Consider the following 20,912-nt stretch of genomic DNA (forward strand, 5'->3'; position numbering starts at 1 on the left):
TCACTTTCACAGAGAGATTTATCGAGAATGCTAACAGCACAGGATACAGTACTTCCCAACAAAAGGTGCAAACGTATCACTTAGAAAGGCATGCTGAGTATTCTTTGCTTTCACATGTATTAAAAAACTTACAAAAATAAAATGAAATTGCGTGCTGCCCATCTTTTCAAATAGTAAAAGAACCTTATGAAAAACCACTTGATTTTACAACAAAAGACACAAACGGACATTTTTATGTAAATTTATAAGGCAAACTCTTTATATAATAAATAGGTTACAGGGGTTCAGTGGGGTGTGTTTTTGAAACGTATACAGGTACATTCAGACAGGTTTACTGAAATGGTACAAATTTCCTTAATAAATTGCCTTTTGTTTTTAAATATATCAGTGCTTTCAGTCATTTGGCTATACACAAAGAACCTTTTGTTTTGAACACTACAAAAAAGCAATCAATATTTTGTTTTTAAAACGACCTACTTATTTTCTAAAGTAATTGTCCCAAAGCACAAAAACTGAAGGTGAATACAACAGAGGGCTTTTCAAGACCCCTTCAGCTATGTCTGTTCTGTATCTTTCTACCTTGTCTGCCTGTTCCCAAACTTAGATGGGTTTTTGAGCTGGTGCCAAATACAGGGTAGCTTGTCACTGGCTGCACTATCCTACAGATCTCAGTGCTGCCCCCTCCCCCAGCCCCCCTGGCTGGCAGAGGAGAGTACAAGGATTTTGGAGGGGGCATGCACCCTGTCTGGTTCTTCCAGCTAATAATATTATATGAGTCCTTATATGAGGCTCCAAGGGAGCACAGGTCTGTTCCTCTTATATAAGCCTGGAACAATCTGTAATGAGGGTAATACTTTACTGAGGATGTTTGCCATAGAAAGAGGTGGTATCTCATGTCCAGATTTTGTTGGGAATTAGATCACATTGAAGGAGAAAAGTCTCTGCTATCATTTTATCCCCCAGGCATGGTGGGAGCAGAGATATCAGATTAGTACTATGTACTAGGGGAAAGCATGGAGTGTGACCTAAGTGTCCTGACTGGTCATGTCTCTGAAACATGCCTTGTAGACAAAAATGTCCATGGCCTTGACTTATCTATTAAGAGGTATCTTAGGCAGGGAGTAGCTAATTTATCTTTTGTCTTCTCCTTTTGTCCACAATGGGGCATCCTCCTGAAAACTCAGGCCAAGCCTTTCCATACTCAGTGAGCTCAGTTCAGCTCTGCTTTCATACTCCTTTCCCTCCTGGTACTCCTAGATTATTACAATAGTAGTAATAATCTGGGAAGGAGAAGCAAAGAACCCACTGGGTGGAAAAGCTGGTTTAGCTTTGACTTTGAAAATGGCAACACATCAGCTTTAGTCTCTTGACTTGGAATGGAAATCCAGTGCTTAACTATTGGTAGCTTCTGGCTGATCTGGGCAGGGATCATCTCTTCAGATTGCCCCTCTTGTCTTATTCACCACTCCCCTCCCTTCAAATGCTTTGTTTGTAATGAAAATGTACCTAGAAGCATTTATCTCTGGAACAATTACTTTAAACATAGTTACAATACAGACTTCATTTCAAACACAGAAGAGATTTACTTAGCAAAGTTCCTTTCACCCACCAAAAATTACACAAATAGAAGCCTCAACACCACAGTTAAAGAGGACCAGTAGAGAGAACCTCATGTTTGGAACACAAAAGGAAGAATAAAACCAAACCAAACCCAACAGAAAAACCCCAGAAAGACAAGGGCAAGGAAGGAAGAGGAAGGAGAGCAAACACAGCACACATTACAGTGTCCAGGTACACAGGGAGCCCAGCACAACGAAAGGGCTCGGCACATGTTGAGTAACAGTCCTGGTGATATTTGGTCATATATTCATCAACTACTGACTCTGGAGCGGCTGTTATTGATTGAAGCAGTGACAAATCAAATGGTAAAGGAGGCCGTGCTAGTAAGGTTAAGGAAAAGGCTTCAAGTTCTGTAAGCCTTTCATACTCCATTGTCCAGCTGCCCAGAAACATTGAACCAGGTGGCCTGCTCCATCCAGGCAGGGCTAGAGGTCACCAGGTAAAGCTAACTTGGGTATTGATCTCACATCAGTCATAAAACATGCATATGGACATATATGGTCACCTACCTGTCAGTGACCAAATAAGTAGCAGTGGAGACAACCTTTTGGCCTCTTCTGCCCCTATCCCATGCTGGCTGGGGAATAATGTGACACTCTACTAATACTGATTACTCCCTAGAGCAAGGCCCTAGGATAGGGTCTCAAAGGCTTCCCCAGCCCATATTTCAAGGGCTCCAAGGGTAGCCCAGCCACCCAAAGGGCCTACAAATATCTCTGTTATATTCTGGCCTCAGAAGCAATGATGAGGACATGGGGTAGAGGTGTGGGACAAATTTTGGCCCTGGTGATTATAATGCTCTCTGCTTTGGAAGAACAAGGTTCTGGACTTATTTTTTTTGGGGGGGGGGTTTAATTGTTTAAGAATGATTCTTTTGCAAAAAGAACTGTTACAGCTAAATTTTCTAGTAGATATTGTTCATTAAGCATTACAAAAGCAAATGCAGTAGTTACTCATGGGAGCAGGGAGAAGAGAAAGGGATGTTTCTGGAGTCTTCACTACTTTCTGGAGGAGACCCATTGGGATGGATGCTGGATGTGATTCTGGGGTCCCTGGCATTCTACCTGGTACAACTTACAGGGTTTGGAGACAGATCACGTCTCCTATCTCCTTTCTAGTCTCTGGACTCAGCAAAGTTTAGAGGATTTTGAAATGCTCTGAGCCCTGCTAACTAGGGAAAGCCTGTCAGACTTACTGTACACAGGCTCTTCTTGGCCAAGGAAAGGTGGAGGGAGTTGGGCCACCCCCATGCATGCTAGCTCCCCATCTCTAGAGGTGGGGACTAGGCTATGCCCACTAAGTTCTGGACTTCAGCATATAAAGGGAGTGCTCTTATTTCCTGACCCTATGCTGAAATGAACTGTCCTGTATCCAGAATCTTGTGGCCCCTTTCACAACAGAGGAGAAACAAAGCACAAAACCTGGGTGAAGCCTGGAGCAGCTTCCTTCACGTAGCACAGGGAAGCCTTTGAAAGAAGTGAGGAAAGATCACAGATCTGCTTGGACTGAAGAAGTGACCAGCAGACAGATGTGTTTTTTTCTTTTTTTTTTCTTTTTTTAATTTTTCCCTTGTCCTACTCTATGGTTATCAGAAATATTATAATTAAGCAACAGGTATAATTTTAAAAGGTTTTGTGTGTGTGTGGCGCCACAAGCAAAATGAGTTTATAATTGTGCAATATACAGATATATATATATATATATATATAAATTCAACTGCTTTGTGTGTCTCGTTGGTGCATAAAATAAAAACAGGAAAACTAAAAGCAAAACTGAAAAACAAATCAAATGCCCAGAATAGAAGAGTCAAAGCAGACCTACGCATACAATCTCTAAGTTACTGGATATAATCAGAGTCACCAGGAAGAACAGCTTTGCCACTTGACACACAAACACTGCAGGGAGAAGGACTATTAGTGGGCAGGAGCCAAACCTCTTTGTCTTTTCACTGCATTTGCTCTCAGTGCTAAGCAGGGCCTGATAAAACGTGAGAGGAACAAGGAGCAAAGGTCATTTGCAAATTGTCCAAATGTTCTTAAACTCCAAGATGGCACTTAGTTCCCAAGAGGGGTTGAGTCCTGTTTGTCCAGAGCCTGGGGGGCCCGTCTTTCCTCCCAGAGCCTTTTCACTACCTGCCTGCCTCTTTCTCTTTTCTTTCTCCTCCCTACTACGGGCTCTAACACCTTCCCAGAAGTCAGGCAGGCTTAAGGAGGCAGGGAGAGGCTCTGGGGTAAGTTTAGGAGGGCATGCCAAAGTGCCTGCCACATAGCCATTTCATATGTGCCAAGATTCTGAAGGTGGGGTAGGCAGAGTGCAAGGGATGGGGGATAGGGTGGGGGGGTGAGGGAAGAGAGGGACGTTCTGAAGGAAGCAGACCCTCCCTAATTTGTGCAGTAGTGCTGGAGCAGGCTCAGTTAAGAAGAGAGCAGACACTTTGTGCTGGGCCTTCTAGGTTACTGAGTGTTCAAATTGATACACCAAGAGCTAGTCTCATACAGCTTTGGCATCTGGCAGACCACTAACCTCCATACCAAATGACAAGGTCAGAAGTGATTTCTGGGGTCAGCTACCCAAAGAGTGGCTTTCCAATGCTGAAACACTTCAAATCTCAAAAGGCTCCTGGTTCTACCTCCACTGATGCAGGAGGCTTCAGCCTTGAGTTCCCATTGCTCAGATCACTCATTAGACAACTTAGGCTAAAAGTAAGTATTTATAGACCGACATTTTTTTTTCAAAAGCCTCCTCTTACATTTACATCAAAATGTAATTTTTTGTTAAATGTTTTCAAGGTTTTCCTTGTAAATTGTTCAGAACTGGTTTCAGTGTTCAAGTTTTCCTCTTTAGTATAGAATTTTTGACCCTGGAGGAGGCAGTATTCTAGCAATTTATAACAATTAGATGGAGCCTTTTCTATATAGTACCTAAAAGAGAAAGACATAAAAATGGAGACAATCAATAAATCTCTTCAGAGTGGGGCTGGTTCACTGTAGCAGAGAGCAGGAAGGAAGAGCCATGAAGAGCCAGAAGAGGATATGGATGGAACAGAGGGGCTTGGCTCAGGCATGAGGCATGCTGCATCTGCCCTAGCCCCCTTCAATTTTTTGTATTTTGCTATACCACAGTCCAAAGGGGCTTTAGAAATTGCTTTTTTTTTCTTAGTCTCAGTCATTTGCCCTAGAATCTGTAGTGTTAACCTGAATCAACAAACAATCTGGGCAAAGACAGAAGCTATGAACTGATGCACAAAGGTCTTCTTGAAGAACTGGCACCTGTGATGTCTCCTCAGCCTGAAGAGCCTGGCTGGAATGTTCTAGGAGACTGTAGTTAGAGAAGTGCTGCAGAGTTCAGACAGCTGGACTCCACTTGGGCTGCATGAAATCTGGCTGGTCTCATCTGGTTAGTTCTAACCCTTTTGCTTTCTCCTGGATGGGTTTGAGCCACTTATTACAACTTATTTAGAATCCAGAGGTCCTGTCAGCTAAGGAAATTCCTTTCCCTGCCAAACCTGGCAGTCTGTTTCTAGTTACTGCCTTGTTTTATCACTGTCAGAGGAACAGAAAGCTGAATGAAGCAGCAGCAATTTGGGTTGCTCTGGCTCCCACGTTCAATGTTCATGGCCTCTAGTCTGTTGTGATAGCACTGAACAGAGTTGTCTGCACCCATGCTGGGATCATGGGCTAGTTTGGCACTGATGGACTGGGGGAGATGGTATTTCTAGATCTCCCCTGTGCCTTTTGATATGGAAATACAGCACCAGCAGAAAGGAGCTGTACTACTAGAGCCTGGCTGTGACCAAGAGTCCTCAACTCACTGCACACCAATGGCAGCAGTTCCACTGGTTAAGACAGACTCAAGAACAGGCAAGCTTGGGTCAGGATGATTATAGTTGGAGGATATACAGCAATCTATCTGGGAGAGGTAGTAACTAACAACTAGAACAGGGTAGGGAAGACTGGATGTGACCTTAGTGACCTAGCCCCAGGTATCTGAAAGCCGTTGGTCAGTTTCTGTATTCTTCATAAATTCAGTTTAAGATACCACCCACACTTTACAATGTTCAAATGCAACAAAATAAAGGTCACATTCCAGGTCTGAGCCAGACACAGCTGGTGAGAATCCCATGACTTAAGGCTTTTCCCTCCAACCTCCTGTCAACCTGACCGAAAGGCAGAGGCAGCCTGACAGTTAGCTATACAGGGTCCCGGGCTTCCAGGGGAAAACCCCTATCAAAGCTGCCTGCTTAAAGGAGACTGCCTCATGATGCCCTTATTTGTGGATAAGGGAATGGGGAAAGAAGCAGGAAGTGAAGAAAACCCTAAAGAGCTACAGGCACCACCACCTGCAGTTTTGAAATCATTTCTACATACAGGAAAGTGGAGGAGTGAGGATGCTGCTGCTAAAGCCCAAATAAAAGAAAATGGCACCCAAAGTGCTGCAATCCCAACAGTAAATGTCTAATCAGCCTAGGTTGTCTTCCAAAGATGAGGGATAGCCAACTTAGGAATCCATCTTATTGGACTAAATAAGCATAGCAGGCAAAATCCCAAGCAGACCACAATAAACAACTTGGTGTCAACCAGGCTAGGTGCTGTGAGGGTATGGAAAGGTGTCCTTGAGGAGTACATGGACAGGTTAGGGTGGGGTGGTAGGGGTCTTTTGTCACTGGAAGAAGCAGGAGTTCAGAAGGACATATCCTGGACCCTCCAGAGTTCCTCTTCCGACCCCTCCTCCTTCTCCAGGGAGGAACCAGAAGCAAGACTAAGAGGATCAAAAGCAGAGCAGGCAAAAGGACTGCCTGACAGAAAGCTGGTTGCAGGATTTGCTTTTATAGCACAAGGAAATGGATACAAATATGCTAGATAGTCCAACTATGATTCGGCTAACAGAATGGGGCAAGATCTCTCACTTAGTTCTAACCATTCCATAAGAGACAAACATGATTTTATCTTAAGCTATCAATTGGAACTGTCAACTACGGTTCCTGATCACTAAAGACTGGCCAGGAAATGCTAGACGATTTCTATGATGTTTCACTCTTCCATGATTACACCGCAGGAAGGAAGCTGGGGAACGTTAACGAAAATACACAAGACAATACACACTTGACAGTTCATGGCAGCAGCTCATATGGGACGTGCCTGTGGGTGTTTCTGGAAGCATAAGACTGCTGTCTCATTTGCTACTTTGATAAGGTACTTCTCAGTCAGACAGATTTCGATAGATATGAGACATCTCTGTAAACACAGAAAAGGATATACCAATATGATGAAGATATGCAGCTAGATAAGGACTTCCTGAACGGAGGTTAAAACTTTGGGACCCCAAATGAAAATTGACCAATTAAAACCCCACAACAAAGTCAAGTCTATAAAATTCACCACTATATTTATGGAGCAGAGGTTGAAATATGGGATGTGCTGATGCTGCCCAGTCCCCAGTGAGCAAGAGATTAAGAATTCCACTAGAAAAAGACTTGGGGTGTGTTTGTCAGAAGGGCCAGGGGCCCTGGTGTTACTCCCTGCTTAGGTCTGCATCTGTCCTGACAGGTCCCTTGTCCACACTAAGTTTGACATTAGACTTCTGAGTAGGATCAAGGGTAGTGGGCATGGATCCCCTGTTGAGCCATGCAATGATTCTGGCAGGCCATAGGGGCCTCTATATCTCTTTCAGCTACCCCATGGAACCCAGATTCTCTAGTCCACTTTTCTAGAGAAGAAAGTGAAAAGGCTCACTATTTAGGGTCTGAAAGCCTTTTGACATTTTTCTTAGCAAGAGCAAGGGCTTCCTACCTTCTTGTTCTTCACAGAGGCTAGGGAGGGCTCAGAAGAGCCCAGAACTTGCTCAAGGTTAAACATGATACCTGGCACAGGCAATGGGAAGTTAAAGGGCTGGAAGAATCCTATGGCTGCAGCTGACTGCTGTCAGGTAACCATGAGGTTCAGCACTGCAGCTGCCTGGAACGGAAGAAACAACTAGAAGCTAGGGGAAGAAATGAAAGCATGAAATGGAAGGAAGAAAGAAATAAAAAAACAAGAGAGAAAGCAATCAGGAAGTCCTTATAAAATTGCAGCAAACACTTAGAGTTTCGGAGCTTCGTGGGAACCCTATGTGCTGAGCCCACTTTAAAACAAGCGCAGGTATATACAGATACAGGTAGTTCTGAACACTGCCATGTCTGGTGGCTTGTAGGACAGTGTCACCATTTTAAGCCAGTTTGCTTTCAGAGCATCTGTTTGTTTTGAAGTGGGAACATGAAGACTCAATAGTGCAAATAATTCTAAGCTGTCCCTAAAGGAGAATTGGAAAGTAATTGGAAGAATATTTTCCTTTCTTTCCCCCTTAATTACTAGTCACAGACTGCTCTCTTGTTCTGTGGCACTAGGCCTGGCTTGAGTCCACCTAGCCTGCCTGTACTTTGTCCTGCTGCCTCCATGGCACCTCTTTAGCATTATCTTCTAGGGGAGCATGCCTTGTGAACAGATGATGACACTTCACTCTGGGCCATCCTCTTCTGTGGCTCAGGCTAGTTTATAAGCCAGCAGTTTAGGACTCACCTCTAGCCATGCCAGAGCTGGATCAGATAGGTGCCACTTTCTTTTTTTTTGCAAAATATCCTTGTCAGTTTTGGACTGGGTTGATGTGGAGCCAGACTTGTGCTACCACAGTTAGAATTACTGGGCCTTAATCACTGGCCAACTCCATAGTCTTCTCCCAAGAGTCCCATAGTTTCTCCTGTGTCACACCTCCCAGTCTCTCAGATTGGGAACTGGGGTGGTGTAAAAGTCAGAGAAGCTATGGACAGGGCATCAATGGCACCAAAAATGGGAGTGTCCTCTTAATTGCCCTCTCTAATAAGCACACGGGGCGGGGATATTGTTGGGGGGGGGGGTGCCTGGTCAACAGCTTGTCTGGTCAGTAGTATCTGCAGCAAGCCTTGTTGAAGGAGCCTAGTTTAGAAAAGTGCAAAGCTACTTCTGGCCCTGGTTAGGTCTTCAACCTGACTGTGCTTGTCGGTAAGAAAAACATCCCAATGCTCCAACTACTCCCACCCCGAAGCCACGAAACTCTAAGTTTACTGAAAGAAAAAAAAAATATTTTTTATTTCAGTTAATCGGGAAGCTTTGTCAGAGCCCTACCCATAAGGAGAAGAGACAACAGCTGCCTTTATTCTTGTTGGTTTGCTTTGCAATCCGCTCTATGTAAAGTCAGCTAACTCTCTCCGTCACGGGCGTCCGGCTGTCCACAGGCTCCTCTCTGTTTGGCCTTGGCATGGAGGATGAAACAATGTCTTTGCGCTCTCCCTCCCCTCGGTGTTTGTACTTTTCTGCAACTGTGGTGGTGGCGGAGGCGGCAACCATGGGCTGAGTCTTAGCTGGCTCCTTGGGGCAGCCATCGCTCTCCAGTGAGCCTCCTCGGGGCATCTTCTCTTCTTTGCAGATGCTGCTGCTCAAGTCCTGAGGCTCAGGGGGGGTGATGGGGTCCTCAGAGCTCTCAGGCTCAGGTGGGGGTGGGGGTGGTAGCAGTGGCATGGGGGCCTTTGGGGACTCTGAGTGATGGTGGTGATGATGGTGCTCCTTCTTAGGTGGTGAGGAGGCACTGCTGCTGCGCCCCTTGGGGCTGCTCTCCTTGCTTTTACGCCCAGGGCTCTTGCAGGTCTTCAGTCCCTTCCCACTCTTCTCACCAAGGGTGGACACCAGTAGCGGCTTCACCACTTCCTTGACCTCAATGCTGACCGTCTCCCGGGTCTTGCGCTTCTTGATGGGGAGCACAGTCTCATGCACAGACCGTATGGAAGACTCCTTCACTGCTTTCTTTTTGGCCTCAGCGGCAGCAGCTGCCACCACACTCCCAGGCTTTCTACCCCGTTTCTTAGGAATAGCCTGGGGGTCAGCTTCAGCTTTTCGCTTTCTGCCAGGGCGTTTGATCACCATGACCTGGGCAGATGTGGTAGCCCCACCTCCCTCACCCTTACCCCCAGGCGATGCTTGGAAAGGCATCTTGACGAGAAGTTTCCCAGGGCTCTTCTCCAGGACCCTTTTCACCTGAACACCTTCTGATGCTGCTGCCTTTGGTCTCCCAGTGCCACTCCCTTTGGGGCGTCCCCGACCCCTGCCAGTTCCTGGAGCTTTGGGAGATTTGGGCTTCTTAGGTGGTTTCTGCTCTCTCCTGGAGGGGCTCCCTCTCCCAGTTACCGTGAAGTCAAAATCATTAGGGTCCAAGGAGGTGTCTCCCACCTTTTCAAAGTATGCAATCAATTCTACCTTAGAGCGAAAAGCTTTCCCCTGGGGACTGTAGAAAAAAAAAAAACAGAGAGAAACAAACAATAGTTAGAAGCTTTTTGACAACACAGAGACTGAGATAGAAAATGTACTGACAAGCTTTCTTCTAAGACATTGTAAGTGAACAAGGAACAAACTGGGGCACAACTGGGCCAGATGCATGGGTAGAAACCATGCTACAGCTTGCTCAGAAGCCAAAACAGCTGGATCTGAAAACAGAGGACTTGCCCACCTTCAAGCCCACTCCTCTGTACTCCCTGGCTTCTCTACAATCCTGAAACCAAAGGGGTGAGGCCTAGTACTTGGGGCTCATTGGGCTGGGCTGAATCTGTTGGTTGGTACCCAGACCTAATCCACCACCAAAACATTCCTGCATTTTAACCAATGCACAGTGTCCAGCCTCTTTGGGAAACCATTTCAGAGCAGTAAAGCTTTTTCTATTCTAGCCTTCCCACCCACCTGGCCTTCCTGTTCTGTAGATACAAGACTTGCTCTTACTTACTTGATCAAATATACATCATACTTTCCAGCAGAGCGGCCAGACTTCCTTTGTTTAAGCTTTCGTGTCCAACCTTCAGGCAAGGTGGGGTCATCATACATAGGTCCCCGGTCACGAATGATGGAACGCCGCTGTTTGGGGGAAGCAGAGGCTTCTGGCACTGCTGGGGCAGAGCCTGAGCTTTCTGATGTTTCTGCTTTGCCTGCTTCTGCTGGCTCTGCAGAATGGTGGGCTGAAGGCTGTAGTGGCTCATGTTTGCCCTCTTTGTCTTCCTTCTTGTCTTTCTTCACCTTCTTAAACTTCAGTGGCTTGTCTTTGAGGCCCTGGAGATCCTGGTCTTCTGACTTTTCCTCCCTGAAGTATTAAACAAATATGTAAGTATTACAGAGAACACAGTTGTTTGCACAGTAGTGAGTATAGGTGAGCTTGAGTGCCACACATGAGACCCCTGGCTACTGCATATTCTCTCTGATTTTGATAACTTCCCTAGGATAATATATTCCTGGGCAAAGCTGGGGCCCAAAGATTTCTTTAGCAGCTTTAGGCTGCTGGTGATGTTGGTCAAACACATTTGACCTTTATCATACTTTTCTAAACCCTAGTTCTAGTGCTGTTAAAGTGGCACATTTTTTTTTCTGGAATATAAGCACTGTAGGGCTGCCTTCTTAACATACCAGTGGTAGAAGTCAGTTTATAAGTTGTACCTAATGGCCCCCTGGGCTTGCCACACGACAAGACAAAAACACATAAGATAAATAAAATAAAATGGCAAAGCCAGAAGAGGACATTGGATCCCTTGGGACTGAAGTTACAGATGGTTCTGATCCACCATGTGATTGTTGGGAATTGAATTTAGGTCTTCTGGAAGAGCAGCTGGTGCTCTTAACTTCTGAGCCATTGCTCCAGCTTCCTGACTTTCCAATTCAAAACAAGGACCCCAGCAAGAGATTTCAGTAGTGCAAGCCCCACTTTCCTCAACAGTAGCTAATCTGATCCTTGAGACATTCTTTCTATGAGAATTATGGATGAAAGGCCCCAAGGTACTCTATAACTATTGCTAACTCAGGCAAATAACAACTGCTGCCTAGTATTCCAGTATGAGAAAAAAGGTACCTTGGATCGCATGGGTCTTTACAACAAGATATCTCCCCCCACCCCCCCTGAAAAAAAACCCTAAATGCCAAAACCAAAATCAAATCAAACTGGGGGACAGGAAACAAAACAAACAAACAAACAAAAAAACAAAACCCTATCCTTAGCAGAAACAGAAGAAAGAGAAAGGTGTAATAGAACAGTGTATAGAATATGGCAACTACTATATCCCAGGACAGGACACCTGCCTATTCTTTCTTATAGACAGAGATAGCCTCCTTCTACAGGTTTTGGTACTTCTTTGTGAGGTCCCTTCATGTACTTTAGGGTTCAAAGCCTGTCTCGGATGCTTTTAATTACCACTGTAGGGTGACACAGTGAGTCTTTCTCTGACTAGAATCTGGCCACACTGCACTGCACCTCTGAGCTACAGGCCAGACAGAAAGGTTTGGAAAGAAGTAACAGCTGCCTATTGGTCTAAAACTAAGAGAATTAGGCTAGGGCTGTGATGTGCATCTGGAAGCCTTGGTCTGCTCACAGTTCAATCATCAGACTGGCTTATTCAGAAGCTCTCAGTGACAGAAGAAAAGAAGGGGGTACTCACCAGCAAAGCTGGCAAAACAAAGGCCAACATGTACTCATCATGTGCATGTAATTTCACAGGCCCCCTTTGAACACCAGGGTTGCTCCCCTGATTCTGAACTTGGGTTTGAGAAAACTACTGGAGTAACAGGGCAGGCTGGCTTCTTTGGAATTCTTACTTGTATTGTGAAATGTGTTAACCACCATCAAATATAAACTATATGAGCAAAGGAAGATCTTCTAGAAATCTAACAATAAGGCATAATAATTTTCACTATAATTTTATTTTCACTAGTTAAGAATGCAGGCCTCTCAGGTCTTCATCACCAAGGAGACTTGGAGAATCAACTACGGGGTGCCTACATACTGGAAGATTGTACTACTAGATGAGTATCCTGATCTTTTAGGATGTAACAAAACAAAACAAACTGCAGACACATTTCCCATATGAATCAGGTGTATAGGACTGTAGGCTAGTCTAGAAACTAATGAAGTCTAGAGTAGGTGAAAAAAGGTTAAGCTCTTGTTGAACACTTCTCGGAATATATTTTTTGTCTAATGAATCACATAAATATTTACACAACTAAAAAATAATAAAATTATATTATAATGCATGCAAACAAGAACAAAGGAGCTTAAATGTTACTATACAAAAAAGACTAACTTTTGACCATAGTATTTCTGTAGTGGGATATATTCCAAAGCCAACAGTAATATTCCAGGGGCAGTACATACATTAAACCAGCTCAAAGGTGAAATGGGTGACTCTGATTCCAGGGCATCCTGTAGTGCTAGAAAGGCTAGGGATGGGAGTACAAAAACAATGTATATGGTGGGAGGGGAGTCAAGAAAAACTTTTAGTAATAGCCTAGGAATGGCCAGGGATGTAGGCAGTAATGAATTTGGGATATGTATAGCGTGGGAATCAACAAGTTAAGAATTGTGGGCAGACAGCAGTGACAATGAATGAGAAAGGGAAGTCTGCGTGAGGAACAGGTACTCAACAGCATTTCTGCAGCTACTAGCCACAAATGTGGGAGCCCCAGTTGTACTTTATCAACTGAGTTATATCCTCTGCCTGCAGCCTTTCAAATTGAAAACATTTGTAGCAAACAACTATATAGTGATTTTTAATTCTGCATAGTGAAAGGCACATAGATGCTTGGGATTCTGTTTTCTCATTGCTAGTTAAGGAGGAAGGAAGAGGAAGAAGAAATATTGAGATTGGTCTATTCATGAATCACTCTGCACCTAAGACCAGCCCCTGACCTCAATTCTTCTAAGTGCTGGGATTACAAACAAGTTCCATCATGCCAGCTATTTTTCTATTTAAAAACAAGTAACAGAGCTGGAGATGTGACTCAGTGGTTAAGAGCACTTACTGCTCTTGCAGAGAAACCAGGTTTGGTTTTCAGCTTTTCAGCATCCATATGACCACTCACAACCACTTGTAACTCCAGTTCTGGAGGATCTGACACCCTTTGTTGTTGGCCTCTGTTGGTTCCTGCATGCATGTGGCACACAACAGACAAGCAGGAATACACATGTACATATAAATTAAAAAATTAACAAAAACGCACAAAGCAGCCTGGATTCTTTCTGGATGTGGAATGAAGGTAAAAAAGATACTAATGATGTAATTCCAATGAGCTGACACTTGTTTAAGGGCCTGTTCAGTCCTAGGGCGAATGGTCATCACTATAGGATCCGAGGAAGAAGAGCTAAGCTGCAATGCCAGATGACTTCCTGAGGCTGCCCTCCAAGAGGGTCTGTGACGTTTAGTGAAGTACATTTCCAAAGAAACCAAATACCCTTTTATCCTCCCTCTCATGAGACCATAAATGTATTTCTTTTGTTGTTCTCTAGTCCCCAACTCCTGTTTCTCCATCTTTCTATGATTTTATTTTGAAGAACCAAGCATCTAGTTTATATGTTTATATAGTTCAAAGTTGGAAGTATTCTCAGAGAACCACCATGTTCAACTTTGGAATGTTCACAGACAAAGGAAAAAGGAAGATCAACTACACAAAGGAACTTGTCTGAGTTCACTTTCCAGTTTATAGCCAGGTAAGAGGACTTACAATGGATTTAGTATCACTACAAATATGTGCATTTATCAACTGCCTTTGTTACTGTGGTTTTTTTTTTTTAGAGACAGGGTTTCTCTGTATAGCCCTGGCTGTCCTGGAACTCACTCTGTAGACCAGGCTGGCCCCCAACTCAGAAATCCGTCTGCCTCTGCCTCCCAAGTGCTGGGATTAAAGGTGTGAACCACCACTGCCCGGCGTTACTGTGTCTTATAATCACTGTGATGTCCTTTCCCAGAAGGAAAAGTGATCCATGATATCCTCCATGCATCAACAACAGCTTTAGGCCTGCTTTTTCCTGCCATTTCACATGGAGATCTTTGATCCTGTAGATTAAAGTGGCACGTCTCAGAGGACTTTCCTGCTCCTGCCTCTCTCATCTAGTGCCATGGAAGCAGAGCACAGTATCCCCCATTCTTGATGAACATAAAATATACCACTGGACACAGGAATTCCCATCTCTCTGCTCAATACTTAGTGCTCAGCAAAAGAGTAACACTTAATAAACGTGCCAAGTGTAGTCAGGGCACAAACTGTGTGCTACATCTGCTTTTTTTTTCTTTCATGTCTGTATCTCTGACCAGAGGCTAGGTTAGTACTTCAGATATATTTTGAATAAACTAGCAATAACACGTTGGACATCAGTGGCTTGGAATTGGTAGAAGACTAGGTTGGGGAGGTCCCTGAGGGTCCTAGAGTGACAGGATGGTAATATAGAAGATTAGAACAGTAGGACTGCCCAGTTTCTAGTTAATGTTGAAACACCTAAAATGCTGAGCCAAACAAATATCTTAGAGAAGACATTATAGAATGTCTTAAAACACACCTACAAGGAATACAGACTAAAGAATAAGAAGACAGCCGGGTGGTGGTGGCGCATGCTTTTAATATCAGCACTTGGGAGGCAGAGGCAGGCGGATTTCTGAGACCAGCCTGGTCTACAGAGTGAGTTCCAGGACGGCCAGGGCTACACCGAGAAACCCTGTCTCGAAAAAAAACAAAAAAACAAAAAACAAACAAACAAACAAACAAACAAAAAGAATAAGAAGACTAAGGAGAAAGAACATTTGAACCTAACACACAATCCTGGACTGGATTCTAGTTTTAAATACACACACACAGCATTAATGGGACATTCAGGGAAATGTGAATAAGGCTCTACACTTGCTTATTACTAAACTTCTGGACTGTTGTAATTATGCTGTGTGCTATTAGGAAAGTCAGACTTAAGTATTTATAACTGAACATCATGATGACTTCCAACTCTCCAGGGGAACATGATTCAGGGGTGGAAGGGATATGTATAGTGTCAATGTTATAACATGTTTCAAAAGAGGAAATGACATCAATATCATCAGAAACTCTACTAATTTATGGCAATTAAAAAATCTTTTGAAACAAAGTCTCTTTATTATGCAGCTCTGGTGGTTCTGGAATTCACTATGTAGATCAGACTGGCCACTAACACACAAAAATCCCCTTGCCTATGCCTTCTAAGTGCTGGGATTAAAGTGTACACCACCTGATGGCATTTTTTTTTTTTATGGTTATGCTAGGGAGTGCTCTACCTCTGAGTCATATCCTTAGATCTAAGAGTAGTATTTTCAAGTAGTAACAAGCAAGCTTCTTAACAAAGAGTGCCTTTGAGTTACAAGAAAACAATAAGAGAAACAACTGCACGTAGAAATCAGATGCAAGAGGATTACTGTAAGTTCTAGATCAGGCTGCATATTACATACATGATGAATTCCAGGCTAGCTAGCACTACATATCCATACCCTGTTATTCATTTTTCTTGTTTTGTTTTGTTTTCCAAAACAGGATCTCATTATGTAGCTCTTGCTATCCTGGAACGAAATATTCAGACCAGGCTGGTCTCGAACTCACAAAGATCTACCTCCTCTGTCTTCCAAGTGCTGGGATTAAAGGCCTGTACAGATTGATTCTTAAAAAAAAAAAAAAAAAGCGTAACAAAAAGAAACACCTGAAAACCTTGATGAAGCACTCTCTTTTAGTAACCCAAACAGCCACAATGCTTAACCACAATACTACATTGTATATGGAGAAGCTCCTCCGTGGGGACCAAACGAATATAAAGCTACAGCTTTCATGTTTAAGAAAAAAGCACTGCCAAAGGTGGCCTAGTCTGGGCTCCAAGAACTTGCCTGCCTATGAGCAAATGACATCCAGGATCTTCTGAAGCAACATGAGAAAGCAAGCAGGCTGGCTATGGTGAGAAGGGATGGTTGTAGTGTACAAGATAGGGTTTCACAAAGTCCAGGTTACCCTGAAATTCTTGAAGCCTGGTAGAGTTGCAGCTTGAAGGCTACAATGGAAGAGTTTGAACTTCAGCTGCCTTGATCTAAATTCAGTATGCACTTTAAAATCTCTCAGATTGAGAAGATCCAAGAAACAACCTATATTTTAATTAGCTTAAAGAAATGTAAAAACTAGGGGGAATAGGGTTTTTTTTTCCCCAGAGGGAAAACCAGGAAAGGGGATAACATCTGAAATGTGAATAAAGAAAATATCTAATAAAAAAGAAATATAAAGACTTAACTCTTTTCACATTAGTAAAATTTATTGAAATGAAACTGAGTTGAGTGGATGAAAGTTCTTGCATATGTAAGGGATCACGAGTATATCAAGAGTACAAAGCATGAGTATAAGGGAATTGTCTACTTGTCTTCATTTAAACATATTTAAGTGACTGTTAAAGACTATTATATTCAAATATACTTGAATTCAAATAAATATTCAAGTAAATATAAAGACTAAAGGGAACCAATTCTTTATAGTACAACTCATTTTTAGAGGTAAATAAAATGAAAACAAAAACACAAATCCACCATGTTAGTTAAAAAACAACAATAATAAAATCCCACTCCTATGAGTGATGACATGTACCTGTATGTAATCCTAGCACTTGGGAGGCAGAGACAGAATGACTAGAAGTTCAAGCCAATCCTTGACTACACAGTGGATTTGAGATTGGACTGCCTCAAATAAACAAAACTGAAACAAGACAACACAAAAAGTTTTGTAGTGAAGAAGTCTTGACAATTCTGAGTCCAACATGTTACATATAGAGTTCCTATGACCTAGCAATTCCATTTTGAAGTACAAATTCCAAAAAACTGACAATAGGCCTGCAATCAGATAATTATATGCTAATGTTTGCAACTCCCTGACCCCTAAGAATCAAAAGGTGGAAGCAATCCAAGTGTCTATTGATGGATGAATGGAGAAAAATCTTTCAGTATAATGGAATGTTATTTAACGTTAAAACAGAAAGGAATTTTGATACAGTATAACATGGATGAGTCTTGAGAAAACATTCTGTGAAAGAAGCCAGACATAAAAGTCTACATAATTTGATTCTATTCAAATAAAGTGTACAAGCAAATCCATAGTAACTGGAGGCCAGCCTGGTCTACAGAATGAGTTCCAGGACAGCCAGGATTACACAGAGAAACCCTGTCTCGAAAAAAACAAACAAACAAAAAATCCATAGTAACATGAAGTCATTTGCCAGGGCTGTGGATAATAAGGAGTGATTACAAATGGATATGAGGGTCCCCCCCCCCCCAGGGTGGAGGGAGATGAAAATGTTTGGGAATTGCTACTTATGATGGTTCCACAACACTGTGAATATACTTGATGCCATTGAATTATATACTATATTCGTTTATTTTTTGCAATGTTGGGGATTGAACCCAGGCTTTATTTGTGCGGGCAAGTGCTCCATCAATAGCTAAATCCCTAGCTCTTTTACGAAGTTTTATGTTGAGATAGAGTCTCACAAAAAATTCTTGAATGTAGGTTTCTGTAGCCCAGGCAGGCCTTGATGTGTAATTCTTTTGTCTCAGCCTTCAGAGTAGCTAGGATTACCATCCTGTGCCACTAGGCTCAGATTGAACTATATTTTTATGTATGTATGCATGTGTGAATGTATGTACAAAACTTATGATGATCTTGAATTTCTGATCCTCTTGCCTCCATCTCCTGAGTGCTGGGATACAGGTGTATGCCATCATGTCCTATTTATATGGTGCTGAAGATTAAAATCAGGACTTTATGCATGCCAGGAAAAATACTCTACCATTGAGCCATATTCCCAGTCATATATTTTTTTTAAACACAGATTCTTGCTATGCTTTAAAGACAGGTTAACTACAATTTATGATATTCCTGCTTCTGCCTCCCAAGTGCTGATACGATAGGTATGTACCACCATTGCAGGACCCCAGAAAGGAATTTAGTTCAAGAAGCTTAACAACTAGGAGTTTTGATCAGGTTGTAGATTATCAGCTAAATATCCTCAGGGCAGTTCATTATCACAAAAACTGTGGTAAAATAAACACAAGCATAAAGCTTACCATTAGTTGTATCTAGCACTCATCACTACTATCTAGCTCCTGCATATTTTGGTAACTCTTTTTTTGTTTGTTTGTTTTTTTTTGTTTGTTTGTTTTTTTTTTCGAGACAGGGTTTCTCTGAGTAGCTCTGGCTGTCCTGGAACTCACTCTGTAGACCAGGCTGGCCTCGAACTCAGAAATCCGCCTGCCTCTGCCTCCCAAGAGCTGGTATTAAAGGCATGCGCCACCACCGCCCAGCTATTTTGGTAACTCTTAAAGGAAACCCTGTATCCATAGGGAGTTGCTAACTTTCTAATTCCTTTCAGTCCTCTTTCTGTTACTGAATTGGCCTATTATGTGTATTTCATTATTCACAGTGGCATCATAAACTCTGTGGCCTTTTGTGGCTCAAGGCTCTTTACTTTCATATAGCATAATGTCTTTAGAGTATCATGGATCAGAATTTTATTCCTGTTTGTTTGATTTTTTTAAAGGTAGGGTTTCTTTGTATAGCCTTGGCTGTCCTGGAATTCTGTAGACCAGGCCTGACTTTGCATCTTGGTGATAGGGAGTAGAGGTATACAGATTCAGGAAGCTCACTGATAAACCATGTTTCAAGGGAGAAAGGCAGAAAGTGACAGAGCAGGACACCTAACACTCTTAGTTTCCACACATGTACTCAGGGCCACACAGACCTGCATTCCTACACAAATATACAGTAATATACTATCTATACATAATTTTAAAAATTCCCTGATTATCCTTTGATGGACACATAGACTCTTTTCATCCTTTGGCTATTAGGAATAGTGTTTCTATGAATACTCACATACAAGCTTTATGTGAACAAACATTTTAATTCTCTTCTATCTATAAACCTAGGGGTAATTATTACACCATATAGTTACTCTTATGTTTAACCTTCTGAGAAGCTGTCAGACTGCTTTTCCTTTAGAGGTACTCCAAATGTTCTGGAACTAGACAGAAGTAAAGTGGGGTGGCAGAAATGCTTCTTGAATGTTTAGTAGCTAGTAGCAGGGTTTAAATAGAAGTCATCCTAGAACCAGGGCATGGTGGTACATGCCATTAGTGTAAGACTTCTAGGAACATTATGTGTTGCTCCATCTCACTCACTCAAATTACTTGCTCATCCAATGTCCCTTAAACATCTATGTATCTTGTTCATGCCACACTTGGGCCATCAATAACACTCTCTACCTGCATAAAGCATCTGCTGCTGCTTTTTCTGATATGGTTGGTGTTCCAAAATAGCAGCTTTGATGAACATACAAGATTGATGCCAGGAGCTAGGGAAGACGCATCAAGTAGCCAGAAAGGCTTCAGAACAGGGATAAAATAGCTACTCTAGGACTCACTGGGGAATCAGACCAAGATTACAAACTTGGTAAAGTCAAAAGATTCAGGTAGGGTGTCTTTCCCACAGACTGACCTCATAAATGAGATAAGAAGAGAAAAAAAGTCAGAGTCATTGCTTATAGTGACATTTTTTCATTCATTCATTCATTCATTCATTCATTTCTTCCTTTGAGAAGCCTATATTGTAAGCAACTTTTGTTTCCTCACTTTCCCTTGGGCCTTTGATTCCATGTTCTAGCAGGCTTCTCCTCCTCTTCTGGTAGTTCAGAGACTGAGGGAAAGGAGGTCCAGTTGACTGGTCCAAATTGGGATCCATTTCTAGGGGAGGCCCCAAGGCCTGACACTATTACTGATGCTATGGTGTGCTTACAGACAGGAGCCTAGCATGGCTGCCCTCCAAAAGACCCAACAAGCAGCTGACTAAGACAGATGCAGATACTTACACCTAACTAATAGACTGAAGTCAGGGTCCCCTGTGGTTGAATTAGGGAAAGGCTGGAAGAAATTGAGGAGGTGGGCGGCCACATAGGAAGACCAGCAGTCTCAACTAACCTGGACTCCAGAGATCTCTCAGAAACTGAGCCACCAACCAGGCAGTATACACCAGCTGATATAAGGACCCCAACACATATAGAGCAGAGGACTGCATGGCCTGGCATCAGTGAGAGAAGGCACCTAACCCTTGAGAGATTTAGGCCCCAAGGAATGGGGCCCTGGTGGGGTAGGGACATCCTCTTGGAGATGGGGGAGAAGGAATGGGATGAAGAACTGTGGGAGGGCAGAGAGGGGGATAAATGGATTGTAAAAAACATTAAAGATAATAAAAACCAATGTATTTATATGTATGCCCATGTTCGGGTTTGTGCATGTGTGGCTGACACTGGATTCTCTGGAGCTGGGGTTACAGGAGACAAAAGCTGCCTAATGTGAGTGCTATAAATATAAGTCTGGTCTTCTGAAAGAGCAGCAAGCTCTCTTAACTGCTAAGCCATCTCCCCAACTCTCTTCTAGGTATTTT

The 20,912-nt window shown here is 42.9% G+C and overlaps 1 protein-coding gene across 1 annotated transcript in view; it reads right to left on the minus strand.

The window, feature by feature from the left end:
- The window catches only part of Mecp2 (methyl-CpG binding protein 2), a 58,805-nt gene continuing 37,893 nt past the window's right edge, over positions 1-20,912 (minus strand). The window contains exons 3-4 of the mRNA XM_031364405.1: positions 10,402-10,752; positions 1-9,909 (exon numbers count right to left, since the gene is read on the minus strand). Coding sequence (XP_031220265.1) covers positions 8,826-9,909; positions 10,402-10,752 — 1,435 coding nt within the window. The 3' untranslated portion in view covers positions 1-8,825. The remainder of the gene's footprint in view (positions 9,910-10,401; positions 10,753-20,912) is intronic.

The sequence above is a fragment of the Mastomys coucha genome, chromosome X, assembly GCF_008632895.1.
Source record: "Mastomys coucha isolate ucsf_1 chromosome X, UCSF_Mcou_1, whole genome shotgun sequence".
In the NCBI taxonomy this organism is placed as follows: Eukaryota; Metazoa; Chordata; class Mammalia; order Rodentia; family Muridae; genus Mastomys; species Mastomys coucha.